Source organism: Cyprinodon tularosa, unplaced genomic scaffold (assembly GCF_016077235.1).
Source record: "Cyprinodon tularosa strain WSP-4 unplaced genomic scaffold, ASM1607723v1 ctg855, whole genome shotgun sequence".
Taxonomy (NCBI): domain Eukaryota; kingdom Metazoa; phylum Chordata; class Actinopteri; order Cyprinodontiformes; family Cyprinodontidae; genus Cyprinodon; species Cyprinodon tularosa.
In genome coordinates this window covers 69279-90226 of record NW_024039624.1, presented here as the reverse complement: position 1 = coordinate 90226, position 20948 = coordinate 69279, and the positions used below count along the sequence as shown (strand labels likewise).

At 39.3% G+C, this 20948-nt stretch overlaps 1 protein-coding gene across 1 annotated transcript in view; it reads left to right on the top strand.

The window, feature by feature from the left end:
* The window catches only part of LOC119775194 (POU domain class 2-associating factor 1), a 75618-nt gene extending 56742 nt beyond the window's left edge, over positions 1 to 18876 (top strand). The window contains exon 5 of the mRNA XM_038273081.1: positions 18138 to 18876. Coding sequence (XP_038129009.1) covers positions 18138 to 18572 — 435 coding nt within the window. The 3' untranslated portion in view covers positions 18573 to 18876. The remainder of the gene's footprint in view (positions 1 to 18137) is intronic.
* The last annotated feature ends 2072 nt before the right edge of the window (positions 18877 to 20948 follow it).

Genomic DNA, 20948 nt, shown 5'->3' with positions numbered 1-20948 from the left:
TACAGGAATACAGACGTGGAAGTGTCAACTCCTCTGAGATAGCAGGGGATGCAGTTTTTGGCAAGGACCTGCCAAAAAATGCATCCACCTTGTTTTTAACTTAAAGATTGTCCCACACACATGAAATTCACACTGGTACCTCAGTACACATGTGGAACAATTGTAGAAATTGAAACATCAGCTACAAATCTATATTTCTGGAAAAAAGCAGGGGATGCATTTTTTGGCAGGTCCTTGCCAAAAATTGCATCCCCTGCTTTTTTCCAGAAGAGAAAGCTTTGCAAATTCAAAACTCACGTCGGCTATCACGGTTTAGTGTTGTGTGTAAATAGCAAGAGACCACAACAAATAAATCAGCCGTACCATGGTCAAAATCTTTGGATTTAATGTTGTTCAAGAAATCCGTACTTTTGTAAATTAATCTGCCAAATAACCACAACTTTTTTCCCACAAGAGCTATTTTTAAACGTTTTTATATCATTAATATAAGAACCTAAGCTCCATTGAACATATTTTAATCCGTTTTCCTCGTCGATATGCAGTTCAACAGAGCGAGGCGCGCTCCCGCGACTGGGGATGCATATTTCAGCAGGCATGCACTTTTGGGCATAACACCGGGAGATTAGATGAATGGTAGGACAAGTTTTTTCTTTTAACATGATGATACCTTCAACGAATTTGCCATTAGGAAGTCCAGACGAGTCAAATTTTAATGCTGCATCAATTTTGAAGGTGAATAGAAATACCTGAAACAACTGATAGATAGAAGAATTACAAGAACTTCAAACTTTTAATTTTGTAATGGTATTCATAAAAGCACTTTTGTTTGTAGAGGGTTAATCCTTTCTTTAATCACTAATCAATGTCAGAAATCAGGGTAAATATTCCTGATATATTTTATTTAGAGGAAAATTTACTTATCTCATTTCTATTTATGTTCAAATGATTTAATTGAACTGGAACAGAAAATTTAATTTAATGTTTATCAATTACTTTTTTATGTAGTCCTTGGTTGAAGAATTTCTTAAATTTATTATTTTTTATTGTTATTTGGTAATTTCTGAAATTGATTTATTTAATATTTGTTTAATGTGTGTTAAATTTGTTAATTGTCTGAAATAAATTCATTCATTGATTCAATCCAGTTTTTTAGTTATACTTTACCTAAGTGTCCTTACAGATGGTTAAAAGTGTTTTTGCACAGTCCTAACTTTGAGTGTGTAATAAATTATTTAAAATAATAAAAAAGAAAAGGTACTGAAACCTATTCTGGTATTTGTCTATGCATCACTCCATGCTAAGTTACAGTTTTTTTCTGAATGCTTAAACACAACCTTGATTCTTATAGCACAATTTCTAAAACTATTAATACTTATAGCAAATCCACTCACTGAGTTCACAAAACTAAAATAACAAACACTGCTTTGCACAACTGTAGGCACAATTCACCGCACAGCACTCTTTGTGGAACTGTAAACACAACTCAATGAAGCACTAAACAGATGCTGAAAACAGTACTGGTATTTCGCACGGCAAAAGTGTGTGGGGGGGCGGGGGGGCGCAAAACTCAATCTCGTCTAGGGCAACCAAAGGGCTAGAACCTGATTGCAGCTATACGTAGACCGAGGAAGACCACTCATTTTCAAGGAGAGAATAGGGCTGCTGCTCAAAGGGCAGAAGTTATGTGGATCATGAATAGAGACTAATACAAGCTTGGGCATGATCTTGATAAAAGAATAACATTACAACATGATTCAAGGATCAAAAAGATGATTCAGCATGATATAAGTCCTTTAAAGTATCTAAGAAAACCTAACAGGTTTTATTGAGTCATAGCAGAATTAACTCTTCTTGGATGTGCATGCTGCTACAGTGAACAGTCATGTGCATTGTTTCATTAAATATTCCCTCACACCAATGTAGAGACAAAAGAGAAAGCTGCAGCAGCACAAGGCTCAGTGCAATTGACCTTTTGATGTAACAGACTGAAAGTTTGACCAGAAAAAGCTTTCACAATAAATGTCACCCTGTAGCAGTCCCATCTACAAAATATGCTGAGCTAAGAAGAGCAATGAGCCAATATTCAAGAGAGGAAAAATATGGAGTAGCTGAAAAGGGACAGAAAGAACACTGCTTGTCCAGACTGGAATATCCTCTACCTCATCAAATTTTACATTATTCCACAGCATACTTACTCAAAGTTAACCTTGAGAAAACAAGAAGGGAGGACTGACAAGCAGAAGTTATAATTAATTAAACAAAGCTGTAAAGATTTTAATAATTAGGTAACATATTAAAGTTCAAAAGTGTTAGAATAATTGTGTTAATGTATCTCTGTAGTGTTATCATGCATAAAGCTGTGTGGTATGTGCATGTGTTCATAGCCACCTTTTCTGAAGTATACTGTGATTTGTGAACTTGCTTTTGGGGAGGTTGTGGTTGATTTACGAGCAGCACTCAACCTGCTGAACTTTGGTGAACAGCTTCAACAGCTTAAACTTCGACTAATCCCTGAGATTTAGAGGACATGTTTGCTTAGACTGCAAGTCAGAGTTCCTTGTCTTGTCCCCCCCCCCGTGTAGTCTCAGATGGGACCACTGATTCCAATAAATAGCGATGGAGAACGCTGGGACTGCAGAGTGAGGTGGAAATTGTAAACTCCGCAGTCTCTTCCAACTCTCCTCGCGAGTAAAACTAAATGAATTGTCTCTGTGCTTTCTTTCTTTGCCTGCATGAATGTATGATGTTTTAGGTGCTTAGACCTGACAGAAAGCCTTAATTGTTTTGTTGAAGCAACATGCAAAATGAGATATTATTTGATCTCCAATCGAAACAGCAAGGTCAGAGGTGTCAAGTAGCTACTGAGATACTGTACTAAAGTAGCCTACTTCGGTACGTGAAATTCCTTTCTAGACATCCAGAATGTTTGTAGATATGAAGAATATCATTTTGTTTAAAATCTGACAAGGAAAAAAGTGTATTTCAGATATTAAAAAAAAGCGTATTCAGCCAGAATAATAAATATCTGAATTGCCTTCTATAGTATGTTCTAATTACGATAAAATACCAGGTAGAAAACTAGATTTAGACTTAGACAGATTTATTTTTGTCATTTTGTATTAGGGTTGTCACGATACTAAACTTTTCAACTCGATACCGATACTAAGGAAAATATTCGATACTCGATACCATTTTCGATACCACAAGGATAAAAACAAAGACTCCAAAATTCTACAGAAATATTTTCATTAATAAATAAAATACAAGAAATAAATATAATAAACAATAAGAACAATATTTTGAGGTTGTATGCTTACAAATAAAAAAGTCTGAAACTGCCATCTTGCCACAGGCAGCTCGCTCATTCGTAATGTTGTGTTTCAATGGCGCATGTACTTAAATAACCATAACTTCCTCAATTGTCTAACAATCCGTGTATCATTCGTTCTTTCTATTTTCAATTGTCAATCAAAAAACAAAAAAAAAAAATTGACTGGTTATTTTGTTTTTTGTTTTTTATGGTTAAACCAAAAACGAAAAAAGGATTTGTTTTTCATATATCAATTCTAAGCTCAGATCAAGAATACGAAATGGAAAAACGCAGAATTTGATTTTAATATTTAATCGGTACAGTTTACGTGACCTGGAAATAGCTCTTTGCGAGGCAGTGGGGTGATGAAGTGGCTACCATGGCGACGCTAGAACGCTGTTTGTTGTTGCTAGTTAAAAGTACAGTGCACAGAAAAGTTTCAAGAAAAAAGTTATACCTGGAAAATCCTGCTGATTTTCTCCGTTGTCATGTCCTCCTCCTTAAGAGTCACACGCTTGGATCCTCGAGCGTAACTGTCCATGGCTGATAGGTCCGACTGCCTTATCTGGTGCAGCTTGATCGAACGTGGTGGGGGTAAGCATAGATATCCATAATAAAGCCTTTATTATGGATATCTATGGGGGTAAGCCAATTGTTTTTTTTAGCTAAAGCTCCACCAAACTTCCGGGTCACGTAAACTGTACCGATTAAATATTAAAATCAAATTCTGCGTTTTTCCATTTCGTATTCTTGATCTGAGCTTAGAATTGATATATGAAAAACAAATCCTTTTTTCGTTTTTGGTTTAACCATAAAAAACAAAAAACAAAATAACCGGTTAATCCGTGTATCATTCGTTCTTTCTATTTTCAATTGTCAATCAAAAAACAAAAAATAAAAAATTGACTGGTTATTTTGTTTTTTGTTTTTTATGGTTAAACCAAAAACGAAAAAAGGATTTGTTTTTCATATATCAATTCTAAGCTCAGATCAAGAATACGAAATGGAAAAACGCAGAATTTGATTTTAATATTTAATCGGTACAGTTTACGTGACCCGGAAATAGCTCTTTGCGAGGCAGTGGGGTGATGAAGTGGCTACCATGGCGACGCTAGAACGCTGTTTGTTGTTGCTAGTTAAAAGTACAGTGCACAGAAAAGTTTCAAGAAAAAAGTTATACCTGGAAAATCCTGCTGATTTTCTCCGTTGTCATGTCCTCCTCCTTAAGAGTCACACGCTTGGATCCTCGACCGTAACTGTCCATGGCTGATAGGTCCGACTGCCTTATCTGGTGCAGCTTGATCGAACGTGGTGGGGGTAAGCATAGATATCCATAATAAAGCCTTTATTATGGATATCTATGGGGGTAAGCCAATTGTTTTTTTTAGCTAAAGCTCCACCAAACTTCCGGGTCATGTAAACTGTACCGATTAAATATTAAAATCAAATTCTGCGTTGCTGTCCGTTTTTCCATTTCGTATTCTAGATCTGAGCTTAGAATTGATATATGAAAAACAAATCCTTTTTTCGTTTTTGGTTTAACCATAAAAAACAAATAACAAAATAACCAGTCAATTTTTTATTTTTTGTTTTTTGATTGGCAATTGAAAATAGAAAGAACGAATGATACACGGATTCTAACGATTCTCAAACTGTTTTGTTTGTTTAACAAAAGTCAGACATGTAGTTATGACACTGCGCACTTATGAATAATTATAACCATGGAATTTCATATGAAAAGAACATTGAATAGAACATACAGGTGCAATAAATATACACATGCACAAGGTATTTGTGTTAAATCAATATATGCTATTAAAACTCAGTGTACAGAATGGCAACATGATATATATACAGTATTGTCAGAATGATGGCGCAGCAGTTACATATCTCCTTTTTGAAGAGAGTTCGAGTTGGAGATTATGCATTTTGTTTTCCAGCGAGCGGACGTTGGAGAGCAGGATTGATGGAAGCGGAGGTCTGTGAGGATCTCTCTTTAGCTTCACAGTTAGCCCACCTCTGCAAGCTTGCTTGCTTCGTCTCGTGCATCTCTTCCTCCGTCCGTTATTTTCCGCTGTTGTTTAGTTAACATCCGTCCCTAGCACTTCTCAGCTTTTTAAACGGTCAAAAATGTCGGTATTTAAAACATTTTGTGACAGTAGCTCCAGCAGGCATTGGCGATTATAGATGCAGGTTTGATGTCTAGTTTGTATCTTTTGTATCGTTTGAATTTGTCGAGAGGAGCTGCTCTTGGCCGCTGCCTTGAAGCGCTGCCAAGGTAGCACGGTAACAAGTAAACTAATTTACTGGTGAAATGGTAGTCTATCAATGTATCATATTTAGGTAAAATCTCACAAGAGAAGCACACCTGTCAGCGGGTAAAGATGAAGTATTAAAAAGTTGTTCTCACAGGTAGGAGCCGTGCATCATTTTGTAGGGTTTTATTTCTGTCTTCAATTCCACAGTGTCAATAAGTGTCTGACTGACTGTGCAGTCACCTCTTTTATAATGCTGTTATCACACATCAATATGCTCTAATCTGTATTCATTGATTATAAATAGCTATAACTATATTGAACTATAAATAGTTCAATTCAGTTGAGTTTATTTCTATAGCACCTATTCACAACACACGTTGTCTCAAGGCACTTTGCAGTACAACCAGATCATTCAGTCAAAGTTTTCTATCTAAGGAAAACCAGCTGATTGCATCGACTCATTGACTCCTCAGCAATCCCTCACACTAAGCATGCTTGTAGCGAGAGTGGAGAGGAAAAACTCCCTTTTAACGGGAAGAGACCTCCAGCAGAACCAGGCTCAGTGTGAGCGGCCATCTGCTGAGGCTGACTAGGGTTCAAGGAGACAGAAGCAGACATAGAAAAAGAAGCATAGATACAAAAGGCAACTGTCAACCAGCTCCACAGGCGGCCTCGTCCAGGAAACACACAGCCAGGCAGACGAGCTCCGAGCCAGCTCCCATGTCAGAAGATGAAGAGAGCACATCCAGTTAGTCACAGTCAGAGAAACAGGACTACACTGGAAAACAGGCCAAGCTCCAACATCTAGAAACAAGGGTGTTGATGGCAGCAGCACAGCTGATATTTCTCTCCAGGATGGAGTCACAGCCAAACAGGAACAGACCAGATGAAGCTACTATGAGAAAAAGCAGAGAGAGCAGAACGTTAGAGATTGAACTAACAGATTCTGCAGAGTGGGAGAATAGAGATAGAATGAAGCAGTTACATGAGTATTTTTCTTCAAGTTCTTTTTTATTTTTACTCCATACATTTTAACAAAAATACCTGAACTTTCTGTAAACTGGCTCTCTACTTCTACATGATGAATGAGTCGTAACAAAATAGAAAGGAAATCATTAGCATGAAGAGAATCTGTCCAGTTGGAGCCCAGGTTGTTTGTAGCAAAACAATGATGGTGACATGGATGAGGACAGGAGGCTGGAAAACACTGAAGATGAAGATTCAAACAGTCACGCATTGTACTCAAAAGCTACATGTATTATTTCCAGCAACACCAAATGGTCAGACTGCCTTCTGCCGCGGTGGTTCTTTGATGTCCTGCTGCTTCTGCCTGAGCTCAGGAATGCCGTCTTCCCTTACCTCCGTTGTGCGGGTGATTCACCCCCCCCACACTGTTTTGGCAAAACAAACAGAGGCAAAGCACAGGAGACAACTGGCGCTTGAAATCTTCATAATCACAGGCTGGTTGTCGGACGATCCGTCCTGCACATGTGTGAACAGAATAATAAGATACGGGTCGCCAAAAAAAATACATAATAACGGTACTGAAAATACTTATTTATATACTTAAAACATTAAAGAATGCTAAGCTACATTGTATAGAAAATATTGAAGACTTTTCTGGAAGAAATGGATACGTTTTAAGTTCTCTCCGTTGTATTGCGTGACGTCATCATCATCGATAAGCATCTCCCTGAAAAGATTTTTTGTAACTTGGGATGTCTGGTAATGTTCCAAAGGCTTTTTAAGTGTATTGCTTTTTAACATTTTTAGAATATGCAATTTTTACACAACTACGATAACATTTAAAAGGAATCCCCCACCGGAAAAAGACAAAAGAATAAAAAAGTAAGAAAAACAAAGAGTTGCCTACCTGGAAGTTATTCTTTTCGTACATGTGCAGGACGGATCATGCTTCCGAGATGGATCGGGTAGTGACACACTCACCCTCTTGTAATTATAAATAGCAATCTCTAAGGTAAGGCAAACATGAAGATAGAGACTTTCAGTTTGTAGATGATAACAAATGACAAACCTATGAATAATACGTATATAATATTTCTGTCAGTAAATCTCTGTAATTATTACACACTGTACCTTTAAGTACCTTGTAGGACCTGTACTTTTACTAAAGTAAAGGTGTTGAATACTTCTCCTCTGAGAGAGGTAGGATCACTCGATAAAAAGAAAAGGGACAATGCTGTAAAGATCCACAAAGGAAAGCTTTCAGAGTTAGTCTTAAAAGCAGATATTGGCCAGATTCCAGTTCCCTTTATGTGAAAGGCTACAAAATACAACATCAATTACAATTACTATTATAGTAAAGGATGCAGAGGAATAAACTAACTTCTAGCACACAGAACAGGGAAAAGATGGAAAGACAACAAGAGATTCAGCCATGTTAGCCAAAATAAGGCTAAGCTAGAGCAGGGTTAACATCACCTTATCATGTAGGAAAAAATCCTATGAACCACAATTTAATACCAAACATAAAGAACATCAACAGAACATGCTTTTGTGGTAATGTAACACAGAAATCCCTCAATAAAGAAATCAGAATTGCAAACATTGTAAGCTGGGTTATTATTTCAGAACCTAAACCTTAAACACATATTCCTGTTGAGTCTTTTCTTTTCTTTGTATTCATGATTGTTACCTAATGTTCTCTTATAAACCTCTGAGGAAACAGCCAGATTTATACTGATAAAAAAGTATTTCCATCTCATTTTTGTTGGCTAAGAAACAAGATCTTAAGGTGTAACAGTAAAGACAAATGTGTGTAGTTAGGGAACACAAAGACTCCCATATAGTTCAGACGGAACGTGCGTATACTGTGACCTTTGCAGAGTCTGTTTGGATATTTTAGCCTTCATATTTTTACAGATAACAAAAGAAATGAAGACTAGTTGGGCTCCTTGAGCCTCCACACAGCTATCAGTGCTGTGGAGAAAGCGTCTCTGTGGTGTGGGTCCTTGTGAGTGGCTGCTCTGGCCAGTGTGTTGCTGTCAGCGATTGTCTGGATTGCCTCATTGGCTCGATGTCACATTTAAAACAGTTGGGTTGGAAAACTTGTTGCTGGGGAGAAATGCTTACAAGTAATGTGTTGAGATGCCACTTAAGCAGTAGTAACTTTTATCTATGCTTTGTCAGTTGGCCTCTAGTCTACATGGACTCAAAACAGCATCTAAAGACATATTTCCCTGCAAGTCAGTGGGGTCCCTAAGGGTCTCATGTTTGCGTTTTTTAAGATTATTTTTGTATGTTAGTGTTTTGAGGCCAAGACCACCAGAATGCACTGGAGCATGGCAAGGTTTGAGGTGGACAGCATTAGAAGCAGCTCATCCGGGTACAATGCCTTGTTTGATATACCCCATTTATACTACCCTTGAAAAGACCGGTCCGAGCTCAGTAACTGAGATAACTTATCGTGTGTAAATGGAAAGCAAACTGAACTGAACCGAGCTAGACACAACCGGACCGCGCTAACTGCAGACCACTTCCAGAGGTGGGCTCGGCTCGGTTTTTCCCTGGCTCGGTTCTCTGATAACAATAGCGCATGAGCAGAACGCGTCATCTCAGTCTGGCTGCACATCCCGATTCACACTCCATTCCAGTAGGTGGCGGTAATGCCCCTCTGGAAGTTGCTTGCCAACCAACACAAAACAGAAGAAGAAGAACAACCCTCCGCAAACACTGAAGTACAGCAATAATAATCAAGGGGGCGCCGCCATTTTGATTTGCTTGATTCCCTCCTTCTTCGTCTTCTTCTTCTTCTGTTTTATGGCGGTAGGCAAACAACTTTTGGTGCACTACCGCCACCAACTGCTTGATTTCCTCCTTTAATACTGGCAGTAATACCGCAGATCGTCACTAGGAGTCGAGGAGCCGAGATAGCGTGATGCGTAAACGGTCGTCAGAACCGAGCCCGGCCTGGTTAACTGGTCTGAGCTCGGACCGGTCTCGGCATGGATCGGTTTTTCAAGGGTAGTGGAAATTGGGTAATAGGTTGGGGTTAAGGCTTAGCTGTAGTTATCTTGGTGTCTTAAAAGATGTCTGCATTCGTACTGAGCTCCCTTTTTTTGTCTTGTAGAGATAAGAGCTTAGCCAAAAGTAAAGCAAGTTGGTCTATGTCCTGTCTCTCACCTATGATCAGGATATATTAGTCATGTTTAAAATAACAAAACTACATTAATTGACCTCCCAACATATGGTTTTTATGCTCACCTTTATTGATAGAAAAGCATTTTGTTTTTAGTCTAGTTCTTTATCATTTGGTGTTATCAGTGTGATGTAGAGTCTGTGACTTGATTTAGAGTTTTTTTTTTTCAACTGTTCATCAGTCTGATGGCGGTGGGGAAGATGCTATTGCAGAACCTGCTGGTCCTGCATTGAATGCTGTGAAGCCTCTTCCCAGAGGGCAGCAAGGAGAACAGTCCATGGTGGGGTCGTGAGGGGTCATTGATAATGTCACGGGCTCGGGACACGCAGCGCTGGGATTAAATGTCTTTAATGGGGTGAAGTAGAGCCACGATGATCTTCTCTGCTGTTCGCAAAGGAATTCAAAAGGGGAAGGAGACCCTGAAATTACTCTGCAGCAGTATTATGTAATCTACCATTCATTCAAGTTCAGACTGGTTCTGCTGGAGATTTTCAACACCCTGTGGAAATAATAAGTCGTTATTTCGATGGATTGTTGTTTAACAAGTGAGGGAAAGACCCACTGTTTTGGAAAAATATTAACCTCGCCTCTTTTTAATATCCTAACAAGACTGTGTGTTTCTGTATGTGTGTGTGTACTTCATTATTTAATAACTTTCCGAGGACCAACAGTACCATATTCTGTGCTCTCATCCTTGTTCTTTTGCCTGAAATTCGTACAGACATCTGCTGTTATTAACCCGCATCAGATTAAAGCAGTTCATTTTAACAGCATTATTGTTTCTAAACAATTACCCCACCAGCTAAAGGATCAAGGATTTATTCATTCAATAACTAACAGACAAGACATGGTTGCCAAACCACAGCAATGTTTTTTTATTTTTCCTTAAATAGACAAGCCAAGCATGTATTGCTTAAATAACTTCTGCATGCTAATAAATTACAATATACACTGAAGGTAAAATATAATATCAGATGTACACTATTAAATTGACAGCTGAATACTGTCAGGTTGTGTGGTGGTTTTTGAGGAACCAAATGCAGAGATGGAAGCTAAATCACCAGCAGCTACTGTAATCCTTCTTTTTTGTGTCCTGGTTTGCCAGTAAAGCTCTGAGAATAGATGTCCCAAAGCTAGATGGTCATGATTGTTGCCATAAGGTTCTGCATGGTACTTGCATTTTAATTTTACTGGAAATGTATTTAAAAAAATAAAAAAATAGAAAATTACATTAGGAGTAAAATCAAATACAACGGACACAGAGACAGAAAGAAAGCTGAGAAAGAAAGAGGGTATAAGAATTAAGATGAAAGAGAAAGAGATAAAGATAGAAAAGAGCACATGAAAAGAGAGAAAATAAAACAGCACAAATAGGAAATTCAATTCAATTCAATTCAGTTTATTTATATAGCGCCAAATTCACAACACATGTCATCTCAAGGCACTTTACAGTTCAACCAGATCATACAGTCAAATTGATACAAAGTTTTCTATCTAAGGAAAACCAGTTGATTGCATTGACTCATTGACTCAAATACAATCCCCCACACTAAGCATGCTTGTAGCGACAGTGGAGAGGAAAAACTCCCTTTTAACAGGAAGAAACCTCCAGCAGAACCAGGCAACAAAGAAGATATACAGTAACTCCTACAATTCTGCTTCCATACCTATTTGAGATGAGAGGGAAAGAAAAAGAGATCATTACAGCAGCAAAAAGAAGACAACAGACAACTAAAGTAAACATCAAGAAACATTTTCCTGAGTAGCAGATATCCCTTAGATAACTAAGTGTGTTCAAGGCAAAACCTATAGTGATTACGCAATATTATTAGTATTAGTGTGTGTCCGTAAACACCTAAACATCTGTGATATGTAAGCATGGACATGCTAGAGTATAAAGGATTACAAAGCTTCCACAGAAGGAAAATATGCTAAATATAAGGTGTGGGTGGCTCTAAACGCGTCCTACAGAGCCCAGGGACCAATAAGGAGGCAATCCTGGCCCAAGCTATCCAAGATCACCCAAGATCAATGGGACACCAAGAGGTCAGGCATAAGCCCCACTTACACTACCCTTTTGAAACTGTTCCGAGATCGGTTTCGAGCAGGGTAATTGAGATAACTGTTCAATGGCAGCTAAAAGTGAAATGGACCGTGCCAGATACAATCAAACCACGCTAAACTGGTACTAGTTCATCAGTAAGGCTCGGCGCGGTTCAGTTCTGGCTCAGTTCTCTGATAACAAAGAGTGCATAAGCAGATCACGTCATCTCCTTACATTCAGCCTCCGTAATCAGGAAATTTTAGACATTCGTAAAAATACTAGCTTCCCTATCGTGCCACACGAGTTCCAGTGATGATTCTGCTTAGCAGTGGGATGAACCTCAACATCTGTCATTGTTTCCTTCCTGTAATCCCTGATTAGACTATTGTTTGCTGAATCTGTTGAGTAAATGCACCAAAGGCTGCCTTCTGCACCTGACTCTCAACAAACAACGAAATATCAATACATCTGACTCTGGAAGAAAAAAACTAAGAGGAGCTGACTGAGGAGAAGGGAGGACTGGCCAGCTAAAGGGCTCTGGCTCTGGAACTGACCCACTAAGGAACTGCTAGTTTCTGCTGTCAAGATGGAGGTTGGTTGAGGACCCAAATGCAGAGATGAGGGAGGCTGCTTGCTGGTTTAATGAAGTCAGAGGGCAACAGAAAGAAAATCCAAGGACAAAATACTGGAAGCCAAAAACGATGGGAAACGCACACAGGGAGCCAATTAACAACAACGAACCAACACTGAACAACTGCACAGGGAGAGTGTAAATGGGAGCCAGAACAAAGACTGGGGTAATCAGCTGATATGGAGCAGGTGTGGATGGATGTCCTTACATGACTCAAAACTCAAAGTCAAAAGGGGAGAACCGTAACGGAACTAAATCATCCTCACATTTGCAGCATTGACTTCTTTAATGTGGAACCAACTACCAGTTTTAGTCCGTGAGGCAGACACCCTGTCTACTTTTAAGGCTAGGCTTAAAACTTTCCTTTTTGATAAAGCTTTTAGTTATAGTGGCTCAGGTTATCCTGAGCTATCTCTATAGTTATGCTGCTATAGGCTTAGACTGCTGGAGGACATAGGGACCCCTTTTTCTCATTCTGCTTCATTCTATCTCTATTCTCCCACTCTGCAGAATCTTAGTTCAATCTCTAACGTTCTGCTCTCTCTGCTTTTTCTCATAGTAGCTTCATCTGGTCTGTTCCTGTTTGGCTGTGACTCCATCCTGGAGAGAAATATCAGCTGTGCTGCTGCCATCAACAACTTTGTTTCTAGATGTTGCAGCTTGGCCTGTTTTCCAGTGTAGTCCTGTTTCTCTGACTGTGACTAACTGGATGTGCTCTCTTCATCCTCTGACATGGGAGCTGGCTCGGAGCTCGTCTGCCTGGCTGTGTGTTTCCTGGACGGGGCCGCCTGTGGAGCTGGTTTACAGTTGCCTTTTGTATCTATGCTTCTTTTTCTATGTCTGCTTCTGTCTCCTCGAACCCCAGTGGGCCTCAGCAGATGGCCGCTCACACTGAGCCTGGTTCTGCTGGAGGTTCCTTCCCGTTAAAAGGGAGTTTTTCCTCTCCACTGTCGCTACAAGCATGCTTAGTTTGAGGGATTGCTGAAGAGTCAATGAGTCGATGCAATCAGCTGGTTTTGGTTAGATAGAAAACTCTGAATCAGTTTGAGTCTATGATCTGGTTGACTTGTAAAGTGCCTGGAGATGACGTGTTGTGAATTTGCACCATATAAATAAACTCAATTGAATTGAATTAATACATTTATAATAAATTACTACAGATGAGCGCACATTGATGTTAGATCACAGCATTATAAAAGAAGTAACAAAGTGGCACAGTCAGCCAGACACTTATAGACACTAATTAACGATACAAATAAAATGAGGAGGCACCCTATAAAATGATGCATCTGTGAGAACAGCTTTTTCATACTTCATCTTTTCCTGCTGACAGATGCACTTCTCTTGTGATGCCATCTCCATCTGCTTTGCAGCTGTAGCGCAAATTTGTTTTTTTGTTAAAACCTCTAAATCCAGTTGTGTTAAATATGCACTTCCTGTTTTCATGGTAATTTGCGAATCTGTACTCCACGTATAATGGCTTTTCATACTTGTTATGCACATGCTCTTAGTGGACCTACTCAGAGTTGATTAAACTGACTCACAGCAGCTGTTGTCAAAGTAAAAACTCAGAGTTTCCAGCCCTAGTTGAGGATTTAAACTGAGTTTGTTAAACCTGCTTTGTGAAACAGAACCCAGTTTTATGCAAAGTTGATGACACTCCTGGACAAAAGTGTGCTGAGTATTAGTATTTTTTTGCATGTGCATCAGAGTCACAGTTAACACTGGAGTCAGATGCAGGCGACATCTTAAAAGAAGTGTAAAAAACATTGCAATAAAAAGTAAGATTTCAGGAAAATTTGGAATTGAGCATTGCAGTGGGAAGAAGTGGGACAGGAGACCCCTTACAGAGGGGATCATTTTCATTAATTACAAACCGGTGAAAAAGAATCAGAGCACAAACAATAAACTCTTTATTTTCATATATATCATTAAAAATGATAAGGTAATAATTTAACATTAACTTCTTTTACCTTGCCTCTTCTTTGTAATCGTATTTTTTTGTAAGTTTCCAGCTTCAAAGCGACAAGTTCTATAAAGACTAATATTTTTTTCTCCTTCTTGAATGCAACGTGGAAAATACTTCCACAAAACAGATTATAAAACATGCATCAGGTGTTTGTTGAAACTTGTTTCCAATTAAACTTCAGATTAAAATAAAAGTATTGCATGTCCTCTTTTCGTTGTCTTTCAAGTCATGAGGAGGCTTGAAAATGCAAGAAAGTTTTTTATTTTGAGTAAATACAGTTGCTGTTCTTGAAGTATATTAACCTGCCGTTTTATAATGTAGCCCTAGGTATTAGTCTTAAACACAAATAGTACATCAGCCCGTCACATGGCAGCAATTCAACGCCTTTGGGCAGGCATGTCCAAAGCGTGTCATCGAAGGCCGCCCTCCAGGGTGCACTGAAGCGGTGATGTGTGTACGTCTAAATGTGTTGGTTAGAAAGCGAGCTGCATTTTGCACAAGTTGACGGCATGATATAGATGTCTGATACAGACAAACATAAAGATTATTACAATAGTCCAATCTTGAACTAATAAAAGCAGGAAAGGCCTTTTATAGGGCATGCCAGCTCAAAAAAATGCTTAACTCTAACCAGCGGGCGGAGCTTGAAGAAGCAAATTTTTAAGAACATGACTCATTTGCTGATCAAATTTCATGCTTCGTTCAAAAGTAACCCCCAAGCTTTTGACAGCCGATATAGTGTAAGATGCCAAAGCTCCCAGACTCAGAGCTTTAAGTAGAACATTGCATGCTTGGAAGCTAACCAAAACATGTGTTAACTCACTAGAGAAAGGTATGGCTCATGGATCTTGATTTAAACTGTCAAATGTAGATAGAAGAGATTCCAAGTTTACATAAAAAGCATGAAAAAAAAACTGCCTTCCAGCACAGGCAGAAAATGTGCACATGCTTTCATTCTCAGCTATTACACCCACTATAACATGAACATTCTTTGCAGAGTAGCTCAATACTTACTAACACAGGATTCCCGCGGGTCCTTAAAAAGTCTTAAAAGGCATTGAATTCTTCAAAATAAAACTAAGGCCTTAATTGATATTAAAATGTCTTACATCAGTCTTTCGTAGGTCTTAATTTTTAAAACATCATAAATAGGATTATTTTTATTACGATTTATTTTTGGAATCTAAATAAAACATTAAAATTGACCTTTTTTTTATTTAAAAAAATAACGGCTCGTCATTATTGGTTCCGTCCCGATAGCGGAACCAATAAAGCGTTGTTGTGGCCGGGACATTTGGGAGATGCGCCATGAACTTTTTGTCTGGAAAATATGAGCAAGTGTAAATGTAACTAAAATTGTCTCCAGCCAAGAGTTTTCTCCATGGCTAAAACCAGGGAACATACATGAGGCTCAGTGGATTTAGTGCAAGACGCGATTCAAGCTCAGAATGATGGGAATTAAAGGAATAGTACACCCAAAACATGATTAGCCTTCATTTTCTACTCACCCCCATGCTGAACAACACTCTGGAGTACTGTTTTGATATCTCAAATGCATCTGGAGATCTGGGAGGCTTCTTGCTGTCTGCTGACATTCAAATAATGGAGGTCTATGGTGCCCGAGACAGAAAGGTCCATAAAAGTCCACAGAAAACGTGTCAATATTCCTCCATACTGCTCGTCCAATGTATTCCAAGTGTCCTGAGTAGGTAGCGTCCAGAATTTACTCGAAACGAAGTCATTTAGAATGTTTTTAGAGCATAAACAGTAGTGTATAGGATTTCCTAAAAGCGCGTTCACGAGTCTACGGAAACCGCGGCAGACCAAACCAGATGAAAGTGCGCATTCAGCTCGTCAAAGAACTCATGCTCTTCCTCAACACTGAAGTCCTCAGACATTTTTCTTTCGTTGTTTCTTTCTTTGCACAGGTAAACAGCACATTTCTTCTTCTACGCTTGCATTATCGGAAGAGCAGATGCTGAATGCGCACTTTCATCTGGTTTGGTCTGCCGCGGTTTCCGTAGACTCGTGAACTCGCTTTTAGGAAATCCTATACACTACTGTTTATGCTCTAAAAACATTCTAAATGACTTCATTTCGAGTAAATTCTGGACGCTACCCACTCAGGACACTTGGAATACATTGGACGAGCAGTATGGAGGAATATTGACACGTTTTCTGTGGACTTTTATGGACCTTTCTGCCTCGGGCACCATAGTCCTCCATTATTTGAATGTCAGCAGACAGCAAGAAGCCTCCCAGATCTCCAGATGCATTTGAGATATCAAAAAAGTACTCCAGAGTGTTGTTCAGCATGGGGGTGAGTAGAAAATGAAGGCTAATCATGTTTTGGGTGTACTATTCCTTTAAGGCAGTGGAGTCGCACATGCGAAGCACGAAACACGCCTCCACTTATCACCAAATCAAACATATTAAGAAAACCATACAAAGAAAAATAGCTGCAAAAAAGACTTAGCACTGGTTATGTTGTGGCTTTGAAACTGATTTGTTTTGTTCCCTGCTAAAACAAAGTTTGTGAATTAAGTTAAATAATTGTTAAAATATATCTGTCATTTGTGTGTTTTTAGCTTTCTTCCTGTATGGGAAGCTTTTCAAAATTTGAAACATTAGTGCAGTAGTTTATGTTAAAATAAACCTTTGGGTTAAGTTGCCGCAAGCAGGTTTTTCTTGTGTTTCTTGTGAATTTGGTCTTAAATTTTTATTTCAAGTGGCATTAAAAAGTCTTAAAAAGTCTTGAATTTAACTTGCCTTATGCTGTAGGAACCTGTAACAAGTTTTATAGATTTTGTAACACAGGGACACCTCTTAAAGATCAGAGCCATTAACGTTTTATCCATAAAAAGATATTTTTCATAATGCCGCCTTGCTAATGTTTTCAAAGCTTCAAAGATTTATTGTCTTACTGGATTTCCTGTAGCTGTCCAGAGTGGACCCAGCCTCCTGCCCGTTGACAGCTGGAGATATATGTACCAGCACTCCTCGGGGTCCCAGTCCTGCACTGCAAAAAAAGGAAATCTAAATAAGTCATTTTTGCTCAAATTAAGTGCATTTTTTCTTGAATTGAGGAGGTAAGTGCGAAGTTTTGCCAATGGAACAAGACAATTTACATTTAAAATAAGAAAAAAAGAATCGCTTTGTCTTATTTCAAGCGTATATTATCTAATTATCTTATTTTAGGTGTAAAGATACTAATTCCATTGGCAGATCATCTTATTTACCTGCTCAAATTAAGGGTAAATACACTTAAATTAAGACATTTTTTACTTATTTCTAGATGTTTTTTGCAGTGTGATAAGCATGACAGAAAATGGAGGGAAGGATGGATTTGTCTAACTTGCACTAAAGTATTACTGTATGCATTGAAATTGACTGGAAATGTTTGGCGGTTTAAATATTTCAAAACTTATCAAATACATTCAACTATACTTCGAAATGTAGATCAATGTGGCTGTAACTGGGTGAGAGAAGGGGTGTGGCCTCAACATTGAGACACAGTAGACAACAACCATGAAGCATACTTGAAGCTCATTTAATATGTCAACCCCTTCTGTACCAACATATTTCAGCAAAGCAACCTATCCATCAAAAATGTTCAAACTCCTCACAGAAAACCCTTGAACAAAGGACATCCTTGCTCAGAGGCATTGGTATTGTTCCTCAGTGTTTGATTTGCACGAGCAGCATATTGAATTTGCTTTTTCTCTAATTATTTGTGAAACTAAGTGGAATGTGTCTTTTGTTTCAGACCATACCAGTGGCTCAAGGAACAACGTCTCTTCCTCAGATGGAGCTCCCTGACACAGGGCTGGCTTACCCCTTATGGGCACAGCCTCTCACCGCCATATCTGCCATGCCCAATCCAGGAGTCCAGTTTGCCCCAGGTTCTGCAGCTCTGCCTGGATCCTCTTTGGTCCACATGCCTTTACCCATGTCTTTGACCACCATGATCCCTCAGCCAGAGACCCAGGAGGTGGATCCTCACCCTCAGATTTTGGACATCCCAGAGCACTCACAGCATGATCTGGACCAAGAACCCCAAGATCACTCTCTGCATGAGGATCCTGAAGTGGAACCAGAATCCCCTAACTTGCTGGATAAGCTTCTGGAGGATCAGAGGGAGCATACTGAAGAGGGAGACAAAGATTCGTACTCCAGCTCTCTGTTCTTGCCTAATGTCTAAAGATACAACTGTTCAATCCTGTGAAACCAAAATTATGTCATTTTTTAAATTCCCATATTTGGTCAAGTGATAAATGAGTTTTTGCATCCTATTAATATTTGCCACAGTAAAAATAGCATATGTCAAAATAGTTTATTGTTAATTGCTGTAGTTGTGGCTGTTTTTAACAAGATCATGTCAAACATGGAAACATCCCACAATTGTCTAGATGTCTGTTTGCAAAATGTTTATCTAATGTATAAGTGTGATGTAAGAGAAGAATGATAAATTTTTTAAAATATATTTTTTAAATGAAAATCTGGCATAGTAATGTGAATTTATATTCAGCCCCCTTTACATTTATATCCAGTGGCCAATAGAGTGAGCTATGACGCCGCCCCACCCACCTCATGACCATCAGTAAGACATCAAAAAAAGCAAAAATTTAAATTTAATTATAAAACTGTCATGATTTTATTCAAAGATCTGACCCACATGCAGAAAACCAAACAGAGAGACAAGAGGAAGGTTTAACAAGTTTATTGAGAACTGGTAGAGATGGGTCCAGTGCTGGTCTGAACACTGGTGAACCGGGACTGAAAAGTGAAGGGGAAGTTCCTGTGGTTAGTTCAGGCTAAGTGGGAAATTTGAGATTAGATTTGCAAAAGGGAATAAAGGCAACAGGACTCACGTTTCCAGAAAAGGTGTCTTTCTCTGAATCCAGTCGGTGTGGGTTGTTCCAGTAATTGACTTGTCTGTTGGAGGGCGGACAGTTTTTACCCAGGTTGAGGTGTTTCCTTGAGGAACGGAGGAGCTGACTGCCGTTTAGATTTCCTATGGTACTTGAACTGTTTCTTGTGGAGATGAAACCCCTGCTCAGTGTGAAGCTCAAACAATCCTTTAGGGAAAAGTAAATCCAAACCTCCTGTTTGAATCCCCAGCTCAGTTTGAAGCTCAGGCGATCCTTCCAGGGGGAGAAGGTCCAAAACATCCAGTTTGCAGGATGACTTCCTGCTGAGAGGCAAAGACAAAAAACAACGAGGTTAAGACTCAGGTTGACAAGAACTCAGTTTGACTCAGCAAAAATCAGCTTGGCTAGAGTACCCAAAACTGGCAAACCCTCTGGTGTCGAGGTAGTGGCAGTCAGCAGCTTAAGAGTCCTCAGGTAATGAGGCAACCATCCGCAGGTGTGTGAGAAGGCCAACGAGAACCAGGCGCCATCTGGTGGTGGATGAAGATTACACAAAAACACAACCCACACAAACTGGATTCCTTACAAAAACGTAAATATTTTGAAAAATACTGATACATATTTTTTAGATTTGCAAGATAAATATTTAATCTTAAATACTGAATAAAGCTGTTTTCATTTGTCGTCGGATTGGTAAAGCGTTTCTGCCCTAGGGCACAAAAATCTTTGCACATTTACTTTCGTTTCAAGTTGTACATGCGCAGTAGCTCCTCTGCAATACAGAAGTATAGGACTATAGGTGGCAGAGACTGTCATCACAGTCGTAGTGGCCGTGTATAATTTTTATGGTAGTGTCACTGATTGACAGTTTAAAGTAGTCACGGAAGTGAAATCCCTTGAACCAAGTTTAAAGTGGTGTTGAAAGCATTTGGACCTGATCAGATGAACATCAAATTAATCAGCAGTCCAAAGACAGATGGAGACTGTACACTTAGTCTTTTTCCAGGACCTGGTTTAGCTACAAGGCTTGGCTAACTGCATGCAGCAAGGCTAATGCTTTAAGCCGGGTGTACACTGTGCGATTTTTTTCACTTATTGCACACAGCTACTGCTCACACTGTACGTCTAACCGCAGGGTTTAGTCGTATAGCGTGAGTTCACAGCTCACGATATATATTAGGCCCGACACTCTGATGCGGTCTACCTATTCACACTGCAAGACTAAAAACCACGTCGGACTCAGCCCTGCAGTGAGATGGCGCTACTCGGACTCGTCTATCCAGAAGCCAAACAAGTAGAAGGGGAATATTAAGCTCACTATAGTGAACTGTGCTGCCAAAATTTGTGCTATTTTGTGCTGAACGTCCTAAAAAGAAAAGGCGACGACGTATTTGGAAAAAAGGACATTGCTGAGCAAACGTGGCTTCAACTGTCTGTCAGCTTTACAGACAGAACTGCATTTCACTCATTGCACCCCCGCCATGCTTCTGTGTTTACATCTGAGAGGAAGAATAGAAAGACAAATCCTTGTTTGCGCACTGAGCGATTTGCCCACGACGGTCAGGAGAACATCAAACATGTTTGATGTTCTCCCGAACTCACGATTCCTGATCCGGAGGTGGTCGTGAGAGGCTGATCGCCCCTCGTTACCCTCTGTGCACTACACGACTTACGATGCACGATCAGGCTGAAAGACGGCCTGATCA